The following is a 19,067-nucleotide window of genomic DNA, read 5'->3' as shown; positions in this document are numbered from 1 at the left end:
GCGCGTGCACACATTGCAGTATAATCACGCCCTGAGACTGGTAGCTAGACAGATATAAATAGTCGCTGTGTACTGCATATGACTACTTCAATGTAACAGACTGATGTGCTCCTGTCTTGTGTGACCACTGGCATCTTCCTTCTCTACCTACCACCTTGCTGTATTTTATATACTGCATGTCTGATGTCTTTATCCAGTTTAGAAGCTTAGACTCTAATTAAGTTAGGAATTGAGTGAAATAAAACATATAATAAAAGCATCGGCCATGCAACTTTGTGCATTTGTTTAAAAGGAGCATAAGGTGGACTGCTGCATTGCTCAAAAATAACCAGGAGAGTATAACGTAACTAAGCCATCAATAACTAAAAGGACGTGTAGGAACCATGCCACGATTAAATAATGGTTGTGACTTAACAGATCATTAATTACAAAGATGTCCTTTTTAACTTACCGTTATTTAGCATTTTGTCACATTTTAACAAGTTATAGTTTATCATCCTCCCCTCCCCCCCCCCCCCCCTGCCCCAACAAAGCATCTTGTGAATATTTAAGGAACATTTCTGTAGAGCGGTTTGGATAGTTTCCCTATATACTCATCCTTCAACTGTTATTCCAATGTGGTATGTTTCAGCTGTGATTGTATTACATTAATGTGTTCCCTGGCTATTGGACTGAGGCCTGCAACTTTGTTTGGTCAACCCCCTCATCTCTCCTATACCAGCATCATTTAACAAAGACTGCTTAGTGTTCCTCCGCAGCCATAATCATCTCATACACAGCATCATTTATTAGATGCGTTTCATTCTATTTAATGCCATATAGTGGTCCAGCAGGCTTAGATATCACTCATTTAAGGTCTCAGACCAGGGGTGGCAAATCTTTATTTCAGGCGTGTCAATAAATTTGCACAAATGTTGGGCGAGCCACTGCCCTACTGCCCCCCTACATACACTTCCCCCCTCCTCTCACTAACACTCTCCTTCCATTATCCCTCATCCTCTCACCCACTCCCCCCCCTTCTTACTCTTCCCTCCTCTCTCTCACTCACTCACTCACCCCCTCCTCCTCTATCTCACCCACCCGCCTCTCTCACCCACTCCTCTTTCACTCAATCCCTCCCCTCCTCTCTCACTAAACTCCACCCCTCACTTACACCACCCCACCCCTCCTCCTCTCTTACTCAAGTCCCCCGTTCTCACTCCCTCAATCCGCCCCACTCTAAGAATTTTACCTTGGGGGTTGAGGGGGGACCACCAGGTCCACAGCGGAGGACCACTGGCTGGCCCGCAGGTGGATGTGAAAGCTGGGCCCAACTTCCGGGTTGGGCATGAGGGGGCCCCGCAGCTGAGGAGTGGCTGATCCCTGAGTATCATCACGCGGGCCATTCCAAATGCCATAACGTGCCACATTGTGGCCTGCAGGTCCCAGGTTGACCCCCCTTGCATAAGACCTTCCCATTCTTGTTTGACATATCAAGTACAGAGAATGTCCTAGATGCACAGAGTTTAACCGCAGAGATAGAAAAGTTGGGTCTCCATGTCCACCCTTTTTATTTACTATATAACAATAACTAACTTGCAAGATACTTCATCTCAGGTTTTATTATTATGTATTTACAGCGGATACCTAGTCCCAGCTTTTTTTTTTTTTTTTTATTTAGATTTTTCTTTTTATCCCATTTAAACTCATCTACTCACTTGGGCATCAAACTCAAGGCTTTATCACTGAAATGCATTCTATTTAAAGAGAAGCATGTCAATTATAGCCCTGCTCAAATCCCCCAGGCAGACTGGTTACCATGAACCCTAATAACATTAGGACCTGTGTAAGTTAAAGAATAGTCACAGTGTTTGGAGGGTGAGGGACGTGATGGGATTCTGTTTTGTCCCAGATTTCCTAGATTAAATTACAGGAATAATTGCTCTTTTTTAACTGGGCTCTCACAACTGGGATATCTCAGTACAAGCCGGTCCGGAAACACGCACTGACTATTTCTCAATGCAGTTTGTAAGACACCATTGGAAGGGTTGTCAAATGACAACATGAGGACCCGGTCATGGATAGGTGGAATTTGGGGATACCCTGCTTGTAAATTAGTGGTAATGCTGACCACCATTTTCCTCTGCTCTTCTCTTTTGATGTCGGCTGAGACCAGATGGGTGATGCTACGAGGTGCAATCGGACATGTGGACAAACCGTTCCGGGTCTCATTGGAATACGTTGCGGAAGGGAGAGGGAATGTGGCGGCCGTGGATTCCTTTGCAATAAAAAACTGCAGTGAAGGTACTGTAACCTCTCTACCATTTCAAACCCAACATGGTGTGCACATCACACATGAGTCTGCACAAGATCTGCACCGCAAATACTCGTCGTTATAACGTCAGTAAATATATCTTTATTAAAACTGTGGCTGACTGAGAACCCTCTAGCAATGCAGGAACTGTACAGTATTCATTAATGACCAGCTGTGTTGTTGTCTAATTAATCTGCATGCTTAATTGGTAACCTACATGGGTTTGAGAATGACCCAAAATATGATATATTTCTAGGAAGATATGTTAAAGTCAAGAAGGCATGTTTATCCGAACAAAGTCTCAAGTAAGCACAATTGTTTGTCAAAAACAAAGAGCAAATATGTATCTGTTCTAAAATAACCAAGATATCGGGGGGGGGGGGTTAAAGAAATTAAATGTAATTTCTCACTCAACATATTCCAGATTGTGCAATGACTGTTTATACCAGGGGTGGACAATCTCAGTCCTCAAGGGCCACCAACAGGTCAGATTTTCAGGATATTCTGTGCTGAAGCAGGGACTGATTCAGCCACCTGTGCTGAAGCAGGGATATCTTGAAGACCTGACCTGTTGGTGGCCGTTGAGGAGTGGACTTGGCCACCGCTGCATTAAATGAACAGAGGGTATACATTCAATTTACAGGCATTTCAGGACCCCATATGGGATAGCTCAAATACATTAAAAAGTGTTCTGCATCAGGTCCTGTTGAAATAATCTTGTGTGCCATGTACCACCATTCTGACCTACTGCACAGTATTCCTGTCTCTAAAGTTGTGTGGCTGCAGCACCATTGCTAGTCATTTCCTAATGACTATACCAAAAAAAACACAGACTAGCCCTAATAACATAGGCAGAGTAAAAATGGGAAAATATTCAACTTCAGTGCATACTGTAAACTCAATATTTATTGGCATATGAAAGGCAGCATCTGAAACAAGCGTGTAACATCTATAAAGAGAAATCTGTAGATGTGAAACATTGGCAGTTATTAAAGTGGGGTAATGCTGATTGTACGATACATTATATGAGAGATTAAAACGGCGTTGCTACTGTAAACCTATGTGAGATGTTGGCAGACGATAGTTTGTGGCTTACTGGTATAGCACTAATATGGTGTGTTTGGCAAAATCTACTCATTGTGGTCTTTTGGTGGTCAGCCCAAATTCAGAAGATGGGTTGGTCTGAGCTTTGGTTGGAGGACTCACTTTGTCAATATCTCAGTTGCCGGTATAGTAGACAAGTGTTTCTATCCAGGAGGGTTGCATTAGGCAGTAAAAGAGAGCAGAGACAAGAAAGGATATTGTTTAAAAAAACACTGTGCAAACATCTGAATAATTTACTCTGCAGTAACAGGCTAAGCTCAGACCTCTGAGACACTTCAGCATTTTAATATAGCCGTCGCTTATAAAAGACTGCCGTAGCCGACACAGAGAGACACAGGAGAGATGACTAAGTGTCAGTAATATAGAGCTCGAGTGGGTACTGCACAAAAACATGATTACACATGGGTGTAGCTGCAGAGACTTGCTGGCTGTCATAATAGCAATTCTATACTGATATCATTTCCCAGCAATCTTATCTGGCCACTAAACTTCGTGTGTTCTGCATCTGTCTTCCTGCACTGTGGCCATCGAAGGCTTTGCTGCCACATATTGAGTAAAGGGGCTTAAACTCTACACAGGTAAAAATGAGTCAATGCAAGTGAAATGCACAAGGGGTTTGATGGCTTAAAAAAAAGTTAAGAAATAAGCCTACAAGTATTTGTTTTAGTTTTCAGCAGGAGTTTTTTTTCCTGTGGGTACGCAGGGATACGCCATATCCCCACCTCTTTCATACGGCTACTGTGTAAGTTATTAACACAGTAGCCGCCTTGCATGTACGAGAGCTCACGCATGCGCAGGCGTGCCACTATGTCACATAATCAGTATGTTAATAGCTTCTCACAAAAAGATTTGGGAGGACCACAGTATCCCCACCTTTCTCGTGGAAAAAGAAAGCACTGGTTTCCAGCACATACAAACACCACGTTGTGAGCACATTCACAGGCTCAGAAAGATCCACAACCCTGCCTTTCCCCATTATCTCTTGGCATACAATGGCAGTACCACTACAGACAGGGATTCTGGGTAGTTACTTGCAAATGAGCACTCCCAGTGCTTCTTATCCAATTTAACATGGACCCCCCTATAAGCTTGAGCCTGAAGCATTAGGCTTGGTCCCCACTGGCTACTGCAGCGCCCACCATACAAGAGCCGCCCCTCAATGGGGCCAGGCCCGCTGAGCCGACAGTTTTTCCAGGAGTCAGAAAAATTGAGATTTGACCTAGCGACAGTGCGCTAGGCCACGCCCCCCGGTGGTTCAGCCAATGAGGGCAAACCTGCCGGGTGACGTCATGGCCGTGCCCCCGTCACTCCTCAGTCACGCCCAACCCCCATGTATTTCCCCTTGCAGCTCACTGTAGACCGCCAACCTCGCAGGCGCACGTGCAGTGCAGACAGTGGGGCCGTAGCCTTAAACAGAATTGACCACATTAAGATGTCTCAGACCGGTCCAGAAACCTGACAGAACAAAATATGATCAAAGCGTCAATAAAAACTGCAATAAATCCATGTAGAGTGTGATAAGTGGTGCATAAACGTGGTAATGCACATGCAAGAAAGAGGAATTATACAACTCCTAGGGAACAAATGCCTCTCGTAGATTTTTAAATTTCCTTTCGAACAGTTTGCAGCCGACATCAGATTGCAAATAGTTCCCAATTGGGTAGAAAATCCCACTGTAGCCAAGGATTCTGGGTAATGACATGGAAATGCGCACTCGCACTGCAAGGCCAGCAACCACCCTCTCATCACACGGAGATGCAGAAGTTTACAACCCCTATATGAGTAGGTTTTCTGGCTGTATACTTTGTCCATGGGGTTCACATTACAGTGGGCAGAAGCAAAAAGTGATGCACTATGAGCGCTCACTTGCATGTCGTGTTACCCAGAATCCCTGGCTGCAGTGGTACTGTGTACTGAGTGATTATGAGGTAAAGCAGGTTTCTGGACCTGTCTGAGACATGCAAATCTGCACACAATAGTTCTTTATCATCATTGCACTCTGTATGGTGGAAAGTCTCTCACTTTGTTACAATAACGTATTTCTTCCTCTTCAAAATGTTTTAAGGATGAATCCATTTTATAGAAATCTAATCCAGCCAAGTTGTTTGTGAGCTACAGTACATGTGACGACCCCTTTAAAATGATGGTAGGACATAGTAACAAAGCCTGAAGCTTAGCATGGTAGACAAATAGATTTTCTTTGTCCTTCTGATCCTGTCTTGAGATTTTGCCACCCACCTCTCCCCAGGGTCACTTCCTTCCTACCCCTCAGCCATTATCACCTCCAAGAGGTTTTTTTGTTCCCGACAACTTTTAAAAGGCTTCTTGTTTGACTTTTGTAGTTTCTTTGAGTGGTCACACCCGCTGTTTCCTTAATTCTTCCTTTCATCCCACATCGTCAGCTTTATTCGACATATTTCAATCATTTCTCTTTTTATTTGCCTTTATTTGGCCTTTCAACATGTAATATTTTTTTTATTTCGGGGAATTTTTTTTAAACTATTTGTGAGATGAATTTACCGGCTTTTTTTAACATTTTTATTATTCCTCTTCAACTTTTCCTTTAAAAAGAAAGCCTTGGTCACCGATATATGAATTAGTTACCTTAGTGCTTCATGGTGCAGTCCCGTTAAGCAGAGGTCCCCAACTCCTCAAGGACCGCTAACAGTGCAGGATTTAAGGATAGCCTCTCATTAGCACAGGTGGCCCAATCATTTTGACTGAACCACCTGTGCTCTATCAGGGGTATCCGTAAAACTTGCACTGTTAGTGGTCATTGAGGACTGGGGTTGGGGACCTCTGCCATTAAGCAACACGCTTTAGCGTTGTATGCCTTGTGAAAGGTTTGCTTGTTACTCGGGAAGCCTTTTCTGTGTGAGAGCGCGCTGGGTCCCAAAGCGGGCAGTGGTACTGCAACCCGCAACACTGTCCTACTCTGCTTCAGCAACGTGCAGCAAAAGCAACTTGTTACAGACTGATTCTCACAAACATAAAGGAACAACTTAAGCGGCACACTGCCACCTAAACAAGGTCCACTAAAAGAGCACCTTATGTGAAGCCTGCACTGAATGCTAACTAACCAGCTAGAAGGGACAAAAAAAAACAATTCGCTTGGTCCCACTAACATTGACCTCGGTCTTCTTTGAGAGGATTAGGGTAGACCTGGTGGGACTCTTGGAACCCTCTACGAAGCTACACCGGTTCATACTGGTGATAGTGGACTATGCCACAAGATATCTGGAGGCGTTCCCACTGAGGTCCACCACGGCAAAACAGGTGGCCAAGAAGTTGTCGGAGCTCTTCTTTAGGGTGGGAGTTCTCCAGGTAATGTTAACCGATTAAGGAACACATTTTATGGCCAACCTGATGCAGGAGGTTTTAAAGTTGATAGTGGTAATTTGTTCGTACATCAGTCTACCATCCACAGATGGACGGATTGGTAGAAAGTTTTAACCAAAATCTGAAAAGTATGTTGAGAAAATTTGTTGTTGATTCAAAGGAGAGCGCTTGGGAAGAACTTCTCCCCTTCTGCTGTTTGCAGTGTGGGAAGTTCCCCAAGCTTCCACTGGGTTCTCCCAATTTGAGCTCCTGTTTGGCTGCCAAACCCAGGTTATCCACAATTTGTTAAAGGAGTCCTGGAAAGAACAGCGATCCTGTCTAAGAATGCCCTTCTGTATTTATTAGACCTTAGGAACCACCTAGGAATGATAGGCCATTTGGAAAGAGGGGGACAGTCCCAAGATAATCAGGAACTACACTATAACCAAAACGCTGGCATGAGGGTGTTTCAAACAGTGGACCAGATGACGTTGCTCTTGCCTAGTTGTGAGAGAAAACTAGTAAAATTTCAAGGCCCATTTGAAGTACTCCGCCTTATGGGTGAGGTGAATTGTGAGATCTCTCAACCAGGGTCCAGGAAGGGTAAACAAATTGCATGGTTTACCCTCAGGTAAATTATACAGAAGAGTGTTTAGTGGTCACATTACACTTGTGATATTTTCCAATTACTAGATACTTGGAAAGACAGGGCCACTAGCGGTTGACTTCACAGCAAGGAAGTTGAAATAATACCTGCTTGGTATTGGTACTTTCCATCAATTATTAAAATAATTAGTTGAACATCTCCATGGGCCATGAATGGTTACATCTTACAGTACCTGGAGTGCTTGTTCTCAAATACTAGGACTGTCCTTTTATTACCACTGGGAGTCCCTTGATTGAGTAATTATTTTATTTCAGCACTCTAGAGAAATAAAATTAGCTGTCGGCTACATCATTGCTTGCAAGTCCAAACAAAGGGGAGCATTGTTGTGACGCATGCCCAGCTTCCTATTCTTGGATTGTCCTTGCATGCAGTCCTGTTTACTTCTCTCAGAAAGGTTTCATATGTTTGCTGCTTTAAGCTGATCAGGAAAGTCAGAAAATAGTTTTTGCCTTCGCTCAATACTAATTAATCATTAGTGAAGATGATTTGATGTGAACTACTAGTAGTCAAGTTATATTCTTTTATAGGTGGTTCAGAGCTTTAATAAACAAACATGAGAATAATCCATAAACGTAAATAGTACATGGTCGTAGTCTAATTACAACTATACAGGACGCTCATGTTGTGCTATGAAAATGTGTTCATACGAATGGAAATGATTAGCAAATTGCATTGACAATATAAAAAAGAACTGTCCTGTTGGGGAGGCTTAATGACTGCAGATGAAAAATATGAAATTCAGTGCAGTGCTTTGGAAATCACTAAGTTTATTCTTCCAGCCAAGGACACAAATAATTTATTTCAATCACCTCTCTCTTGTTAGGGAGGCTTGTCTTGAAATTCCCATTTATTTTTTTGGTGCATAAAATAGCAACAGATTTATCAAAGAATAAAATCTCATTGAAAGCAGCTGACGATTGTTTTTATCGCAGGCTCCTTGCTGCAAAACTGGGACAGAATTGTAACAAAATGAACTGCACCAGATTTATCAAAGGAAATAACCCAATCACCTTCAAAATGCTTCCTGTTTATTAATACATCTGGTTCTGTTTTTTGCTCCCGTATGCCCGGATACATCAAATTCTGTTAATATCGCACACAGTAAAAAAATGTAAAAATTGAACTACAGGGGGTCCTCGCCTATCCGATGGAATGCGTCCTGCATACCGCCGTCGGATAATGACCGCCGGATTGCGGGTCCATGGTAATCGGCGGCGGTGACCATCGGAGAAGCCGGTCCGACGTCGGATAATGTGTCCAGCGGAGTGCATTGTGCGCCGTCAGATAAGGCGTCCATCCGAAGCGGGACGTCGGATACCGAGGACAGCCTGTACTGCAATTTTAAGATGGTATACAGCAGCATTGCAGCAATATCTGGGTCATAGTGTCGAGGTTTTGCAGCTGGGAGACTGACAAATAGGAAAAAGGGGAGATGGGGCACACGGATTTCAAAAATAATGAAAATGTATTAAGGCATACACAACGTTTCGACCTAATAGGCCACTTTTTTGCACTTGACAAAGACCTATTAGGTTGAAACATTGTGTATGCCTTAATAAATTTTCATTATTTTTTAAATCTGTGAGCCCCATCTCCCATTTTTCTTGTATGCCGTGGATTGGACGCAGCCGATCGTACGTTGAGGGGAGCACCGGTAATTGTATCAATTTCTTTATTTCATTGTGGTGTGCAGCATGTATCCCTTGTTTTATAGGCTGACAAATAGACCGTGGAGAGTTATTGTATTGTATTGTATGTCTTTATTTATATAGCGCCATTAATGTACATAGCGCTTCACAGTAGTAATACATGTGGTAATCGAATAAATAACAGATAATATAAATAACAGATCATGGGAATAAGTGCTTTAGACAAACATAACATTAAGGAAGAGGAGTCCCTGCCCTGAGGAGCTTACAGTCTAATTGATAGGAAGGGAGAACGTACAGAGACAGGAGGAGGGAATTCTGGTAAGTGCGTCTGCAGGGGGCCAAGCTTTGTGTCATGTGTTCAGAATGTTCACAGTGCTATTCATATGCTTCTTTAAGCAAGTGGGAGTTATTTACGATGAATCCAGTGCTTCCTTTCACAGTTGGGTGGGGGCTGGAGTGTAATGCTAATGGAGAAGTTGATTTTTTTTTTTCATGCAAGGTTTTAATATTTTCTTTATGTACTTGTATGTTTATTCGGATACTGCCACTCAGGCCCATCGCGGCATCTCTCAGGTTGGGGACAAGAGGCAGAGAGTGGTTTCCTTTATGTATTTATTTTTTACATGTTGGTTTAAAGCAGGGGGTCTCCAGAGCTGAACCACGTTAATTTTGATTCTGGGGACCCCCTGCTTCCTGAAATACTTACCTCCTCAGAAGATGCTGGTATCTCCTGCTCAGGTTTAAAGCCTTCGGTCACATGGACCAATAGAAAGCTGCATATGATGTGACATCTAAACCTGAGCAGGAGATACCGGCACCCACTAAGAAGGTAAGTATCTCAGGAAGCAGGGGGTCTTCGGAGACGAAATTAATGTGGTTCATTTCAGGATGCCCCTGCTTCCTATCTGGGGGGGAGGGGGGTGATGGTGTGGGGGGTAACCAGGCCATCAATAAAGGTATTAGGCCAGGCTGGTTACCTCTGAGCCATATTTAGGATTTTAGAGTGTCAGCTCTTCAAACACTCTGTTGTATATAAAATGCATATGATTGTATGACAATAAAGAATTTAGGTGTGTTTTACCTTTCCAGGAGTGCTAACCAGCGGAGATTGAGAGGCTGTTAGTTTCAAGGGGGGGTTTGCAGTAAAAGTGTTGTCAGATTGTGTCTAGGAAGCCGGAGTCCAGAGTTGCTAGCCACCCCAAAAATGTATCTGGGAATCAGGTCAGATTCCCGGGGACATATAGACACATCACACCCGTCAAAATCCTCCCTTGAAAACAGTTATGCGACTCACCGCCAGGTTTCCCTGCTTCAGCACAGACCAGAAAGGTAAATGGGGGCATAGGGATATGTGTATCCCGGGAACAGTCTGGGGTCCCTAAGTTAGTGATGGTCCCCCAGTATATGCCCAGATCCCCAGAACCAGTATAGAGGTTCTGGTGGATACTACAACCACACATGAGGTTGCGAGGGTTTTTATGAAGCCTAAGTCCAGTTTTCAGTAAAGAAAGGAGATACAGCTCTGAGAATGAACATAAGCGGTTTTTAGTTCTAATTATGTATGTTTTTTCTTAAGGGAATGAGCTGCAGTCCTGGGAATGAACATAAGCATCTTTTCAATCTACTTTGGGACTTAGAAGAAATATGGGGAAACATATTTTGTTTCATAAATGTTTAATAGTCCATAGGGCTATGAGGTTTTTAAAGTCTAAGTCAGGTTTGCAGTGTGTGAGGGATATAGCTAGAGGGAATACAAGTAAAGGGTCCCTTTCTACCCCTAAAGAAGGGAAGAAGGGGCAATAGGAAGAGGCAAGCCAGTTCTTAGCTGACCCATCCCGATAGATTTGCCATATTGAGTGAAGATTTTGGGAGTGCCAGGGCAGAAATGGCAGGGCTGGGGGAGACTGATTCCTCTAACAGCCAGGGGAATAGTTCCTGCAGCACAGAGGGGACTCAGGATGCTCAGATACTAAGAAAGATTGTGGTGGTGGGGGACTCCATTATTAGGAAGGTAGATAGGGCAATCTGTTGCCGGGACCGCATGAACTGAACAGTTTCTTGTCTCCCGGGTGCTGGGGTTTGCCACAATGTGGATAGGATAGGCAGATTGTTGAACGGGGCTGGGATTGACCCAGCGGTATTGGTACATGTTGGCACCAATAACAAAGTTAGAGAAAGATGGAGGTTCCTAAAAAATTATTTCAGGGATCTAGGCCAAAAGCTTAAGGCAAGGACCTCCAATGTAGTATTTTTGGAAATACTTCCAGTGCCATGCGCTACCCCAGGTAGACAGTCAGAGATTAGGGAGGTTAATGCATGGCTAAGAAAGTGGTGTAGGAAGGAGAGTTTGGAGTTTTTAGAGCATTGGGTGTCCTGTTCTGAGAGGTGCCATCTATATTCTAGGGACGAATTGCACCTCAATGAAGAGGGATCTTCTGTGCTAGGAGGGGAAATCTTAAAAAGGTTGGAGGAGATTTTAAACTAGGATGGAGGGGGAAGGGGAAGGAGACAGATAACGAACTAAATAGAATAGATGAGCAAACAAGGGGTTATGGAGGTAGAATGGGGGCAAGTGTGAGTTTGACAAAAAGCGAGACACACATAGTAAATACAGATAATACTAAAAAACTTCTACTGTAAAGACTAAACTAAATTGGAGCAGAAAGGAAGGAGCAGATAAGATAATAGCCCAGGCTGAAAAAAAAAACTTAAATGCATGCTTACTAATGCAAGAAGCCTGACAGATAAAATGGGGAGCTTGAATTAATAGCTGCAAGGGAGCAGTATGATATCATAGGTATTCGTGTCTACAATCTCCTGCAGCCAAGTTCACAAATCGCTTTGGCTGCAGGAGTGCGTGCGGCGGCGCGCTCGTTCATTCGCCGCTGCGCAGGGACCATAATCCCAGCCTTAGATTGCTGCTATTCTGCAAGGTAATCTGGTGCCGACATTGTCCTCCCTTCATTTCCCTTTCTGTACCCTCACTAAAATCATTTAAAATAAGTTCACAACACCACTGCCTATTCCAGTCTCCTCCCGCAGGGTTTCAGGCTCTTGTACAATCTGAACACTTCACTGCTGCTGTTTTTATTTGATGCACAATGACAGCGTGTGACTCCCGCTCCCCACCGGGCTCTGTTTACATCCAGATTAGACTCAGATCAAATATTTAGAACCCGTCCTTTCAGCTTCAAAAACATCCAATGGTAAAGGCTGTCGTGTTCTCCACTCCCGCTAGTATAATCTACCTCCTGCAATTTGTGTCACATTTTGGCAACTCAAAGGATTACTGGAAATGCCGTTGGTAACAGCAGGGAGGGCTGCGGAGTTATGGAAGATGTTCCAAGTATGTTAAATAGAAAAATAACAGGAGGCGGTGTGATCATTGACTCCACAGATTGGCAAACTAACCGCTTTATACATATCATTTCAATGTAATACTTTGAGGGACTGCTGTTGAGGTGGGACCTTATATGCAAGAACACAAGGATGCTCTTAGGATGAGTGTGTGGATTTCTCTTTATCATTAGCTCTGGCATGCTGGTTTTTAACATGGCTGTGACTGATGATCAACATGATGCATATAAATTGAGGATAAGTATGAGTACACTTCATTTCTCCCCCTACAGAAGGTACTCATGGTGCGGCTGCACCTTATCTGATCAAGAGTTTTTTCTCACTTTGTTTTTGTCTGGTTTGCAACTACCACCAGCTTCACAGAATCAGTGACCAAGTTCGAACTGATGAGATCAAAAGTTTCTTGTCCCGAGTTTCTCCGTACAAGCTTTGTAACTCAGCAGACAACAGGAAATGTTTTAACTCTGCTTTTCACCTTGGGAATAAGAATCAAAAAAGGACACATTTATTTTTATTTTTTTTAAAGCAAATGCAACGTTTTCAGAAATACTGCTGAGAGTTTAAAGTGTATTAGACAGAACCCCACAATACTGGTATATAGAATGTATGCTTTGAACATCCTTTAATTTATGTATTGGCTTAGCGGTGTAAAAAAATGCTTTATACAGTACATGATTTTGACCTCGAGTCCCCTTGTCTATGGTTCACCATCCAATAATAATTCACTTTGCCTAATCTGGTTTTACCAAGACAACTACAGGAATGCAGGATATCACAAATCAAATTAATCAGAGGGTTTCAAAGTGGATATAAATATAGCATTATGCCTGTCCCCAATAAATCATTGCATTGACATGTCTTTATCTTCTGTTGACTGTGTTTTTGTTTTCTTGTTCATCCAATTTCACAAAGTAAGCGTTTGGCTGAGCCGGTTTTTTATTGCCTGTTTACCAGGAACCTTGGCACCAAGGTTTTAAAATTGAGTCACACGTTATTTATAACCAGATACGCTTTAATCTAAGTATCCTTCAAACGCATTGCCCCTGCATAGTCTGCCTGGTGAGGTCGTCATGTGCAATGGACATAGTTATACATATCCCTGCTAAGGATTTATTTCCCAATGCTTCAACAGTGTCCCCGGCGTTGATGAACTATTTAGGACTCACATTTAGTTCCAGTGACAGATTTGCCCTTTCCGTGTAATAAAGCCACACAAATTTATGTTTGTACGGGACATGTTTAGATTTAATAGCATTATTTTCAATGGAATGTGTTCACTCCAGAATGGTATGGTGCATTGGAACTCTTGTGGAAAGGAACTAATGTGCAAATGCTCCTCTATTGCAGAGTTCAAAGCCGCAACTAACCACACTACATTTAACATGCAATAGAAAGTTCATATCTGGATCCCTCCGTTAGTTACAAATGCAGCTGGGTGCTCGGGAAATGTGCATTATTTCCCCATGGCGTTGCTGGCACATTGCAGCTGTAATAAAGCCAAATCACTCACCCATGGGCTCCTTGCTACAGTAGTTTAATCATTTCTTTTGAAATAAGAAATGTACGAACAGCTGTTTATCAGTGATATCTTTCCAATGGACTTATTACAGCGTTAAAGATTTGAAAAGTATCCGTGAGGTGAACTAGTCCCATCCTCAGCTCCAGTTACTAAGTATATAGTGAATGTTCTTCATTTTTTTGTTTTTGTTAAAAAAGATACAAGAAAATACAGGCTGTTTGTGGTCTAATTACACATTAGGCATTTTTGCCACTGATACAATGAAACAGCTTCTCACTGCTTTGCAAGATAAGAGATGTGTTGATGTAAGCTGTTAACCCATTTTGTGGCTATAGGTGCTCTGCAATGTGTTGCAGACACCTCTGCCAGCTGAAGGGTTAATGTTTTAATCGGCGCTATGCTACTTTTAGTAATATGTTAGGAGTCCAATATTCTGGTTCAGGCCTCAGCAAAGTTCAAATAATAGATCACTTGTTATTCAATTGTTTTGCCTTGTTCTATGTTTTTTTGCGGGGTTTTCTTCAGGACTCTTACTCTAGAGTTAGCGTTACAGTCATCTGTCCCGGGGAGGTGTTTTACGGATGGACGTTTCTGTGTGTTGTTTCTGTATATACAGTGGTTTTTATAGAGACAAAGGCACAGCAACCTTTATTTATAACAATCTACAATAAATAATTAGTATTTAAGTCAAAAAATGGGTGTAGCCAATTTTCCCCGTACGTAAGGAACCACTGGTACTTCCTTTACCTGTTTGACTACCAGAAAGCCCGAGCCTCCGCCAATGGGAGCCTGGTGTGGTCTCTTGTTCGCCTCGGTGCAGCGCCTCTACCTAAGAGAGATCCCAGCGTAGCGGGATAAGCCTCTCACAGGAAACCAAATAGTAATTACCCACAGGTATATAATAACATAGGACCTGTACCAACCAGTATATCACCTCCACCCCACTACACCAAGTGAGTGTCCACAAAAGTACATATGGTGCTTGACACCAATACCTCTAAAGTCCTTTTTCCCCAATGTCAGGGCCCACCCAAATGTGTGTGTGGAATAGCGCTATCCCGTGAACAATTGGTGCACTTGTTGAGGTACCTGCCCAGGTGTTCCAGCACCCAGGTACTGCTGAATAGCAAACAGGGATCCGCTGATCCAGCGACGTTGACGTCCGCGAAGGAGTCCACCTCTGCGTGGGGTGAACTCCCGCTGGAGGGGCTCACCTTTAAGAGGCTCTGATAATACAGTGGTGTTCTGGTCCCAGAACACAGGCTGCAATTCACCACGCGGCGTTCTGCTGCTCATGCTTATCACTGACAAGCTACTGGGGAGTTGTCCCTATCTAAGGTCCTGTCCCTATAGCAGCCATAATCTACATGTGAGTGGGGCCTATCTGGGACCTAAGGGGCCAATCTAGGCCTAGTCTGAGAGTCACTGACACCCAGACCCTACCTTCCCCTTCTGTGTCCTGGCTCCAACTGCCAGCGCGCGGCCAAAGCTTGCCAAATGTAGCAAAACTCTCATCAGAGGACTCTTCTGCAAATGCACGGATTGCCTTTGCGCATGTGCGACCAATCCAAAATGGCGACGCCCTGTACCGGCATCCGCCGGGATCTCCGGAGCATCGGAGCAGCCTCCCTGACTACACAAAGCCCCCCACCGGAGTCGCACCCTTCCTGTACCCCACCATGTCTTAGCTGCCCGTAGCCTCCCCCTGCTCTATTCCCACATCGGAGGTAAGGGGGGGGGGGGCAGGGGAACCCGGCTACATGTGCTAGAAAAATAATGCATCACCCTCCCAGTTTGTATTCTAGGCCCAACCCTAATAAAGTAGTTTAATAGCGACTATCTGGAGTTTTTGTTCGATCTATAAAAGAATAAAGACGTGGTTCTCGGTTCTCATAAATTCTTCCACAAAAATAGCCCTGATTATATGTCTGTGATGTTTCATTCTTGTTAACTGTTTAGCCAGGTATCCCCATGGGCTATTAATTTCCCTGGTACCAGCGCAGGCAGTGTTAGGGTTAAATCTATGCCCTGCTGCAGTAAACAGCTCCCTTGAGTGACAGGGGGTGTGTGCCAAAGGCCTACGTACTGCCCACACTGGGTCTAAGACCTGGGATCCTCCCTTGGTAACAAAAAGGAGCTGGAGCCAAATTTAGTGTGAGTGTTAGAAGTGTGGAGCCAGGGCTCTGGTTCACCTTCTATCCCCTCCCTCGGGGGAGTGGGAGCATATACCCATAATCAGGGAGAATGGGAGACAAGGAGAGACTCCTGGGGCCTCAGGCATCTGGGATTGATCCAGGGACACAGAGAGGAACGTGTATGCCATGTGCTGTTGATGTGTTCTCAATAAAGACCACCGTTCTGTTTTACTCCTGCCTGAGCCTGCAGTCTTTCAAGGGGAGGGAAAGAGGTTTTCTGCAGGGGGTGCACCTATCTCTGATAGGCCCTGTTGGAATGGAGGCGCTGCACCGAAGAAGATAAGAACTACAGATCCAAAAGCCTGTACCGTTTATCCCCACTAACATCGGCGGAAGCTCAGACCCTTCTGTAAACCTGCAGGTGAGCACCACAACACCAGGAACAGTCAATCTCCCTTAGGGTGGGGGAACACCTGTTACAGCTGTTATTCTGTTTCTCTAATAAAACATCCTTATCCCATTTTCTTGCACTGTACATTACATATATAAAAAGAGATCAGGTGCGCCAAGTGATTACACCAGTACAGTATATACAGTATGTAGTGAAATATGCTTGCTAAAATAGAGGCTATACTCTTGTATTTGTGAGACCTCTACACCCCAATGCCATAGTTAATGGTGCAATATTGACACAAATATTGTGACTGATCTAATGTAAAAAATACATTTACAAGGAAAGAGTATCCAGAAAGAAAAAATAAAGTCCAAAGAAAATGAGAGAAAGTGATTAATGTTCAAAAAAAGGATATCAAGCTCACTGGCTCTTAAAGGGTTACTCTCATAGATGAACGTCCTGCAACTGATCTCAGGTGGCTCACGATCCAATGCAAGTGGAAAGAAAAAAAGAGCGAAACGCGCAGGGACACGCAATAGAGTAAAACCTTTTTACTTCTAAAAAGAACAATAGAAAAAACAGTAATGCCCTTACAGGAAAAAAGATCTTTAAAGCATATGTACCCCACACCACTTTGTTTCTTTATTAAATGCTTTGTTATTTAAATGTAATTTTGTAATTGTGTGCAACTTAGTTTAAGTATGCAGGCATTTGTGCAATTGTAATTATGTATGCATCTGTGTAATATATGTGTAGCGGGTATTCCCCCTACCCCAACCGCAGATAGAGTGCATGTGAGGGGGAACCTATACGTTACCAGGTGTGGTGCGTATACCTGCAGGTTCACAGGAGGCCTGAGCCTCCGCTGATGGGAAACTGGGGTGAATCCTCTGGAACGATCTTACTCACAGCGCCTCCACCTGTGTAGGATTCTAGGAGTGTAGAATGCCCCCTTACACAGGACCCACATACACAGTAAGCACATACACCAAAGTATATATAAGAACAGTTTACTGTATAGGAAACATAACCATAACAACACATCACATGTCATCAACCGTACTTCAGTGTCACCCTGTAACACTGCTCCTCATGGACGATAACCCCACACCATATACCAAAGTCCCAAGTGTCATTCACTCCCACTTAGGAGTGTATACCCCTTGCCCACCACCGTGTACCCCCACACAGTGTCCACAGTATAACCCTTGTCCCGTGGTCAGCGCTGCCACTATGTGTGAGTACCCTGTAGTTGGTGCACGTGTGTAACAATACCTGCCCAGTGCGGCTGCACCTGGGCGTTCACAGATCTTCAAAAAGGATCCGACAACCTCCTGGGCAATGTCCGGTTCCACCAGCGTGGTGCTCAGTCAGGCCTGTCCAGCTGAGTACGGTTCCGCTCTCTCTGCGGAGTGGGCCTGATCCCAAGCCTCGGAATCGGAAGCGCAGCGTCCGCTGTGTCCCTAACTTAACTGCTGACACTAAAGGGGCAGATTCCCTAACCTAGGGCCTGTCCCTGCAGTAACACAATCTTACTGAGTGGCTCAGGGGCTAACTAGGGCCTAGGGGCTGCTGGCCTAGTGCAGTGGGTCACTGACCCCTGCACCCTCACCTCCTTCCCCTAGAATCTCCTGGCGCAGACTACCTGTCTCAAACCCCTTGAAATGTATCTATCTCCTGTAGCAGGGAAATCCTACAGCGCTATGGGCTCCCTGGCGTCATGTGGGGGGCTCCTGAGGCTCATGGGACTTGTAGCCCCTTCCAAGAGCCTTCCCTTGTAGGCTAGTGCTTTGCGCGCTATTCCTCACACATGCGCAACTGGTCACGGCCGCCGGAGCTCCAACTGCGCATGCGCGAACTCGTGCAAGATGGCGGCGCCCTGCACGGGAACCGCCGGGGTTCTCCGCTGAAGCACACGCCCTGCACGACCACCGGATGTCCCCTGCACTCCCGACACCCGCCGATATACACACCGGAAGGCACGCACACGCCCCCGCACCCTCGCGACTCCGCAACCGGCCGCAGTACTCCCGACCGCCGCAGAGGTGGGTACAGGGAAGGGTCAGATGCGCAGAGGGGGACCTTGCTACATGTGTTTAGATGTTGCGGTTGGCTGATTGATGCCCCCTGAACAGCCAGTCAGCAACCGATCTTGGGGTTTAAATACTCCTCACTTAAGTGCAATAATTATCCCAGATGAAGTTAGTTACGAAACGCGTAGGAGTTTGAACAGCTTATTGGCAAGTATATTTTCTCCCCTGTTTCACTGCTGGAGCTTATCTGTTTAGCCTTTGGCATTTTGTCAGCGCGGGTCAGTTGTTGATACAGTGTGCACCCGGTGACGTCAACTGCTAGTGGCACCGTGGAGCCCTAGCTCATATTGTGGGTTTATCCCCAGAGCCAGCAGTGTTGGGGTAGTGTATTGGTTTCTGTTTCATTGCCGGAATGCTGTAAGACCACCGCTTGGAAGGAAATCCACGTCTCTGAATGGACGATCGTGCAGACGGGTTCCAGGTTTGAGTTCCTCCATTGGAGCTGCCTCCAGCTGTGTATAAAGAACTTTTGCTTCTACCGGCGTGGAAATCTGTGGGAACAGCAGATCTACATCAGATGGTTTTCCTTTCAAAT

General features: G+C 44.5%; 1 protein-coding gene across 1 annotated transcript in view; it reads left to right on the top strand.

Annotated features, from left to right (window-relative positions):
- The window catches only part of ALK (ALK receptor tyrosine kinase), a 797,030-nt gene that overhangs the window by 557,667 nt on the left and 220,296 nt on the right, over nt 1–19,067 (top strand). Inside the window, exon 5 of the mRNA XM_075595436.1 lies at nt 2,156–2,283. Coding sequence (XP_075451551.1) covers nt 2,156–2,283 — 128 coding nt within the window. The remainder of the gene's footprint in view (nt 1–2,155; nt 2,284–19,067) is intronic.

The sequence above is a fragment of the Ascaphus truei genome, chromosome 4 (genome assembly GCF_040206685.1).
Source record: "Ascaphus truei isolate aAscTru1 chromosome 4, aAscTru1.hap1, whole genome shotgun sequence".
NCBI lineage: Eukaryota > Metazoa > Chordata > Amphibia > Anura > Ascaphidae > Ascaphus > Ascaphus truei.
This window is presented reverse-complemented; position numbering and strand designations above follow the sequence as displayed.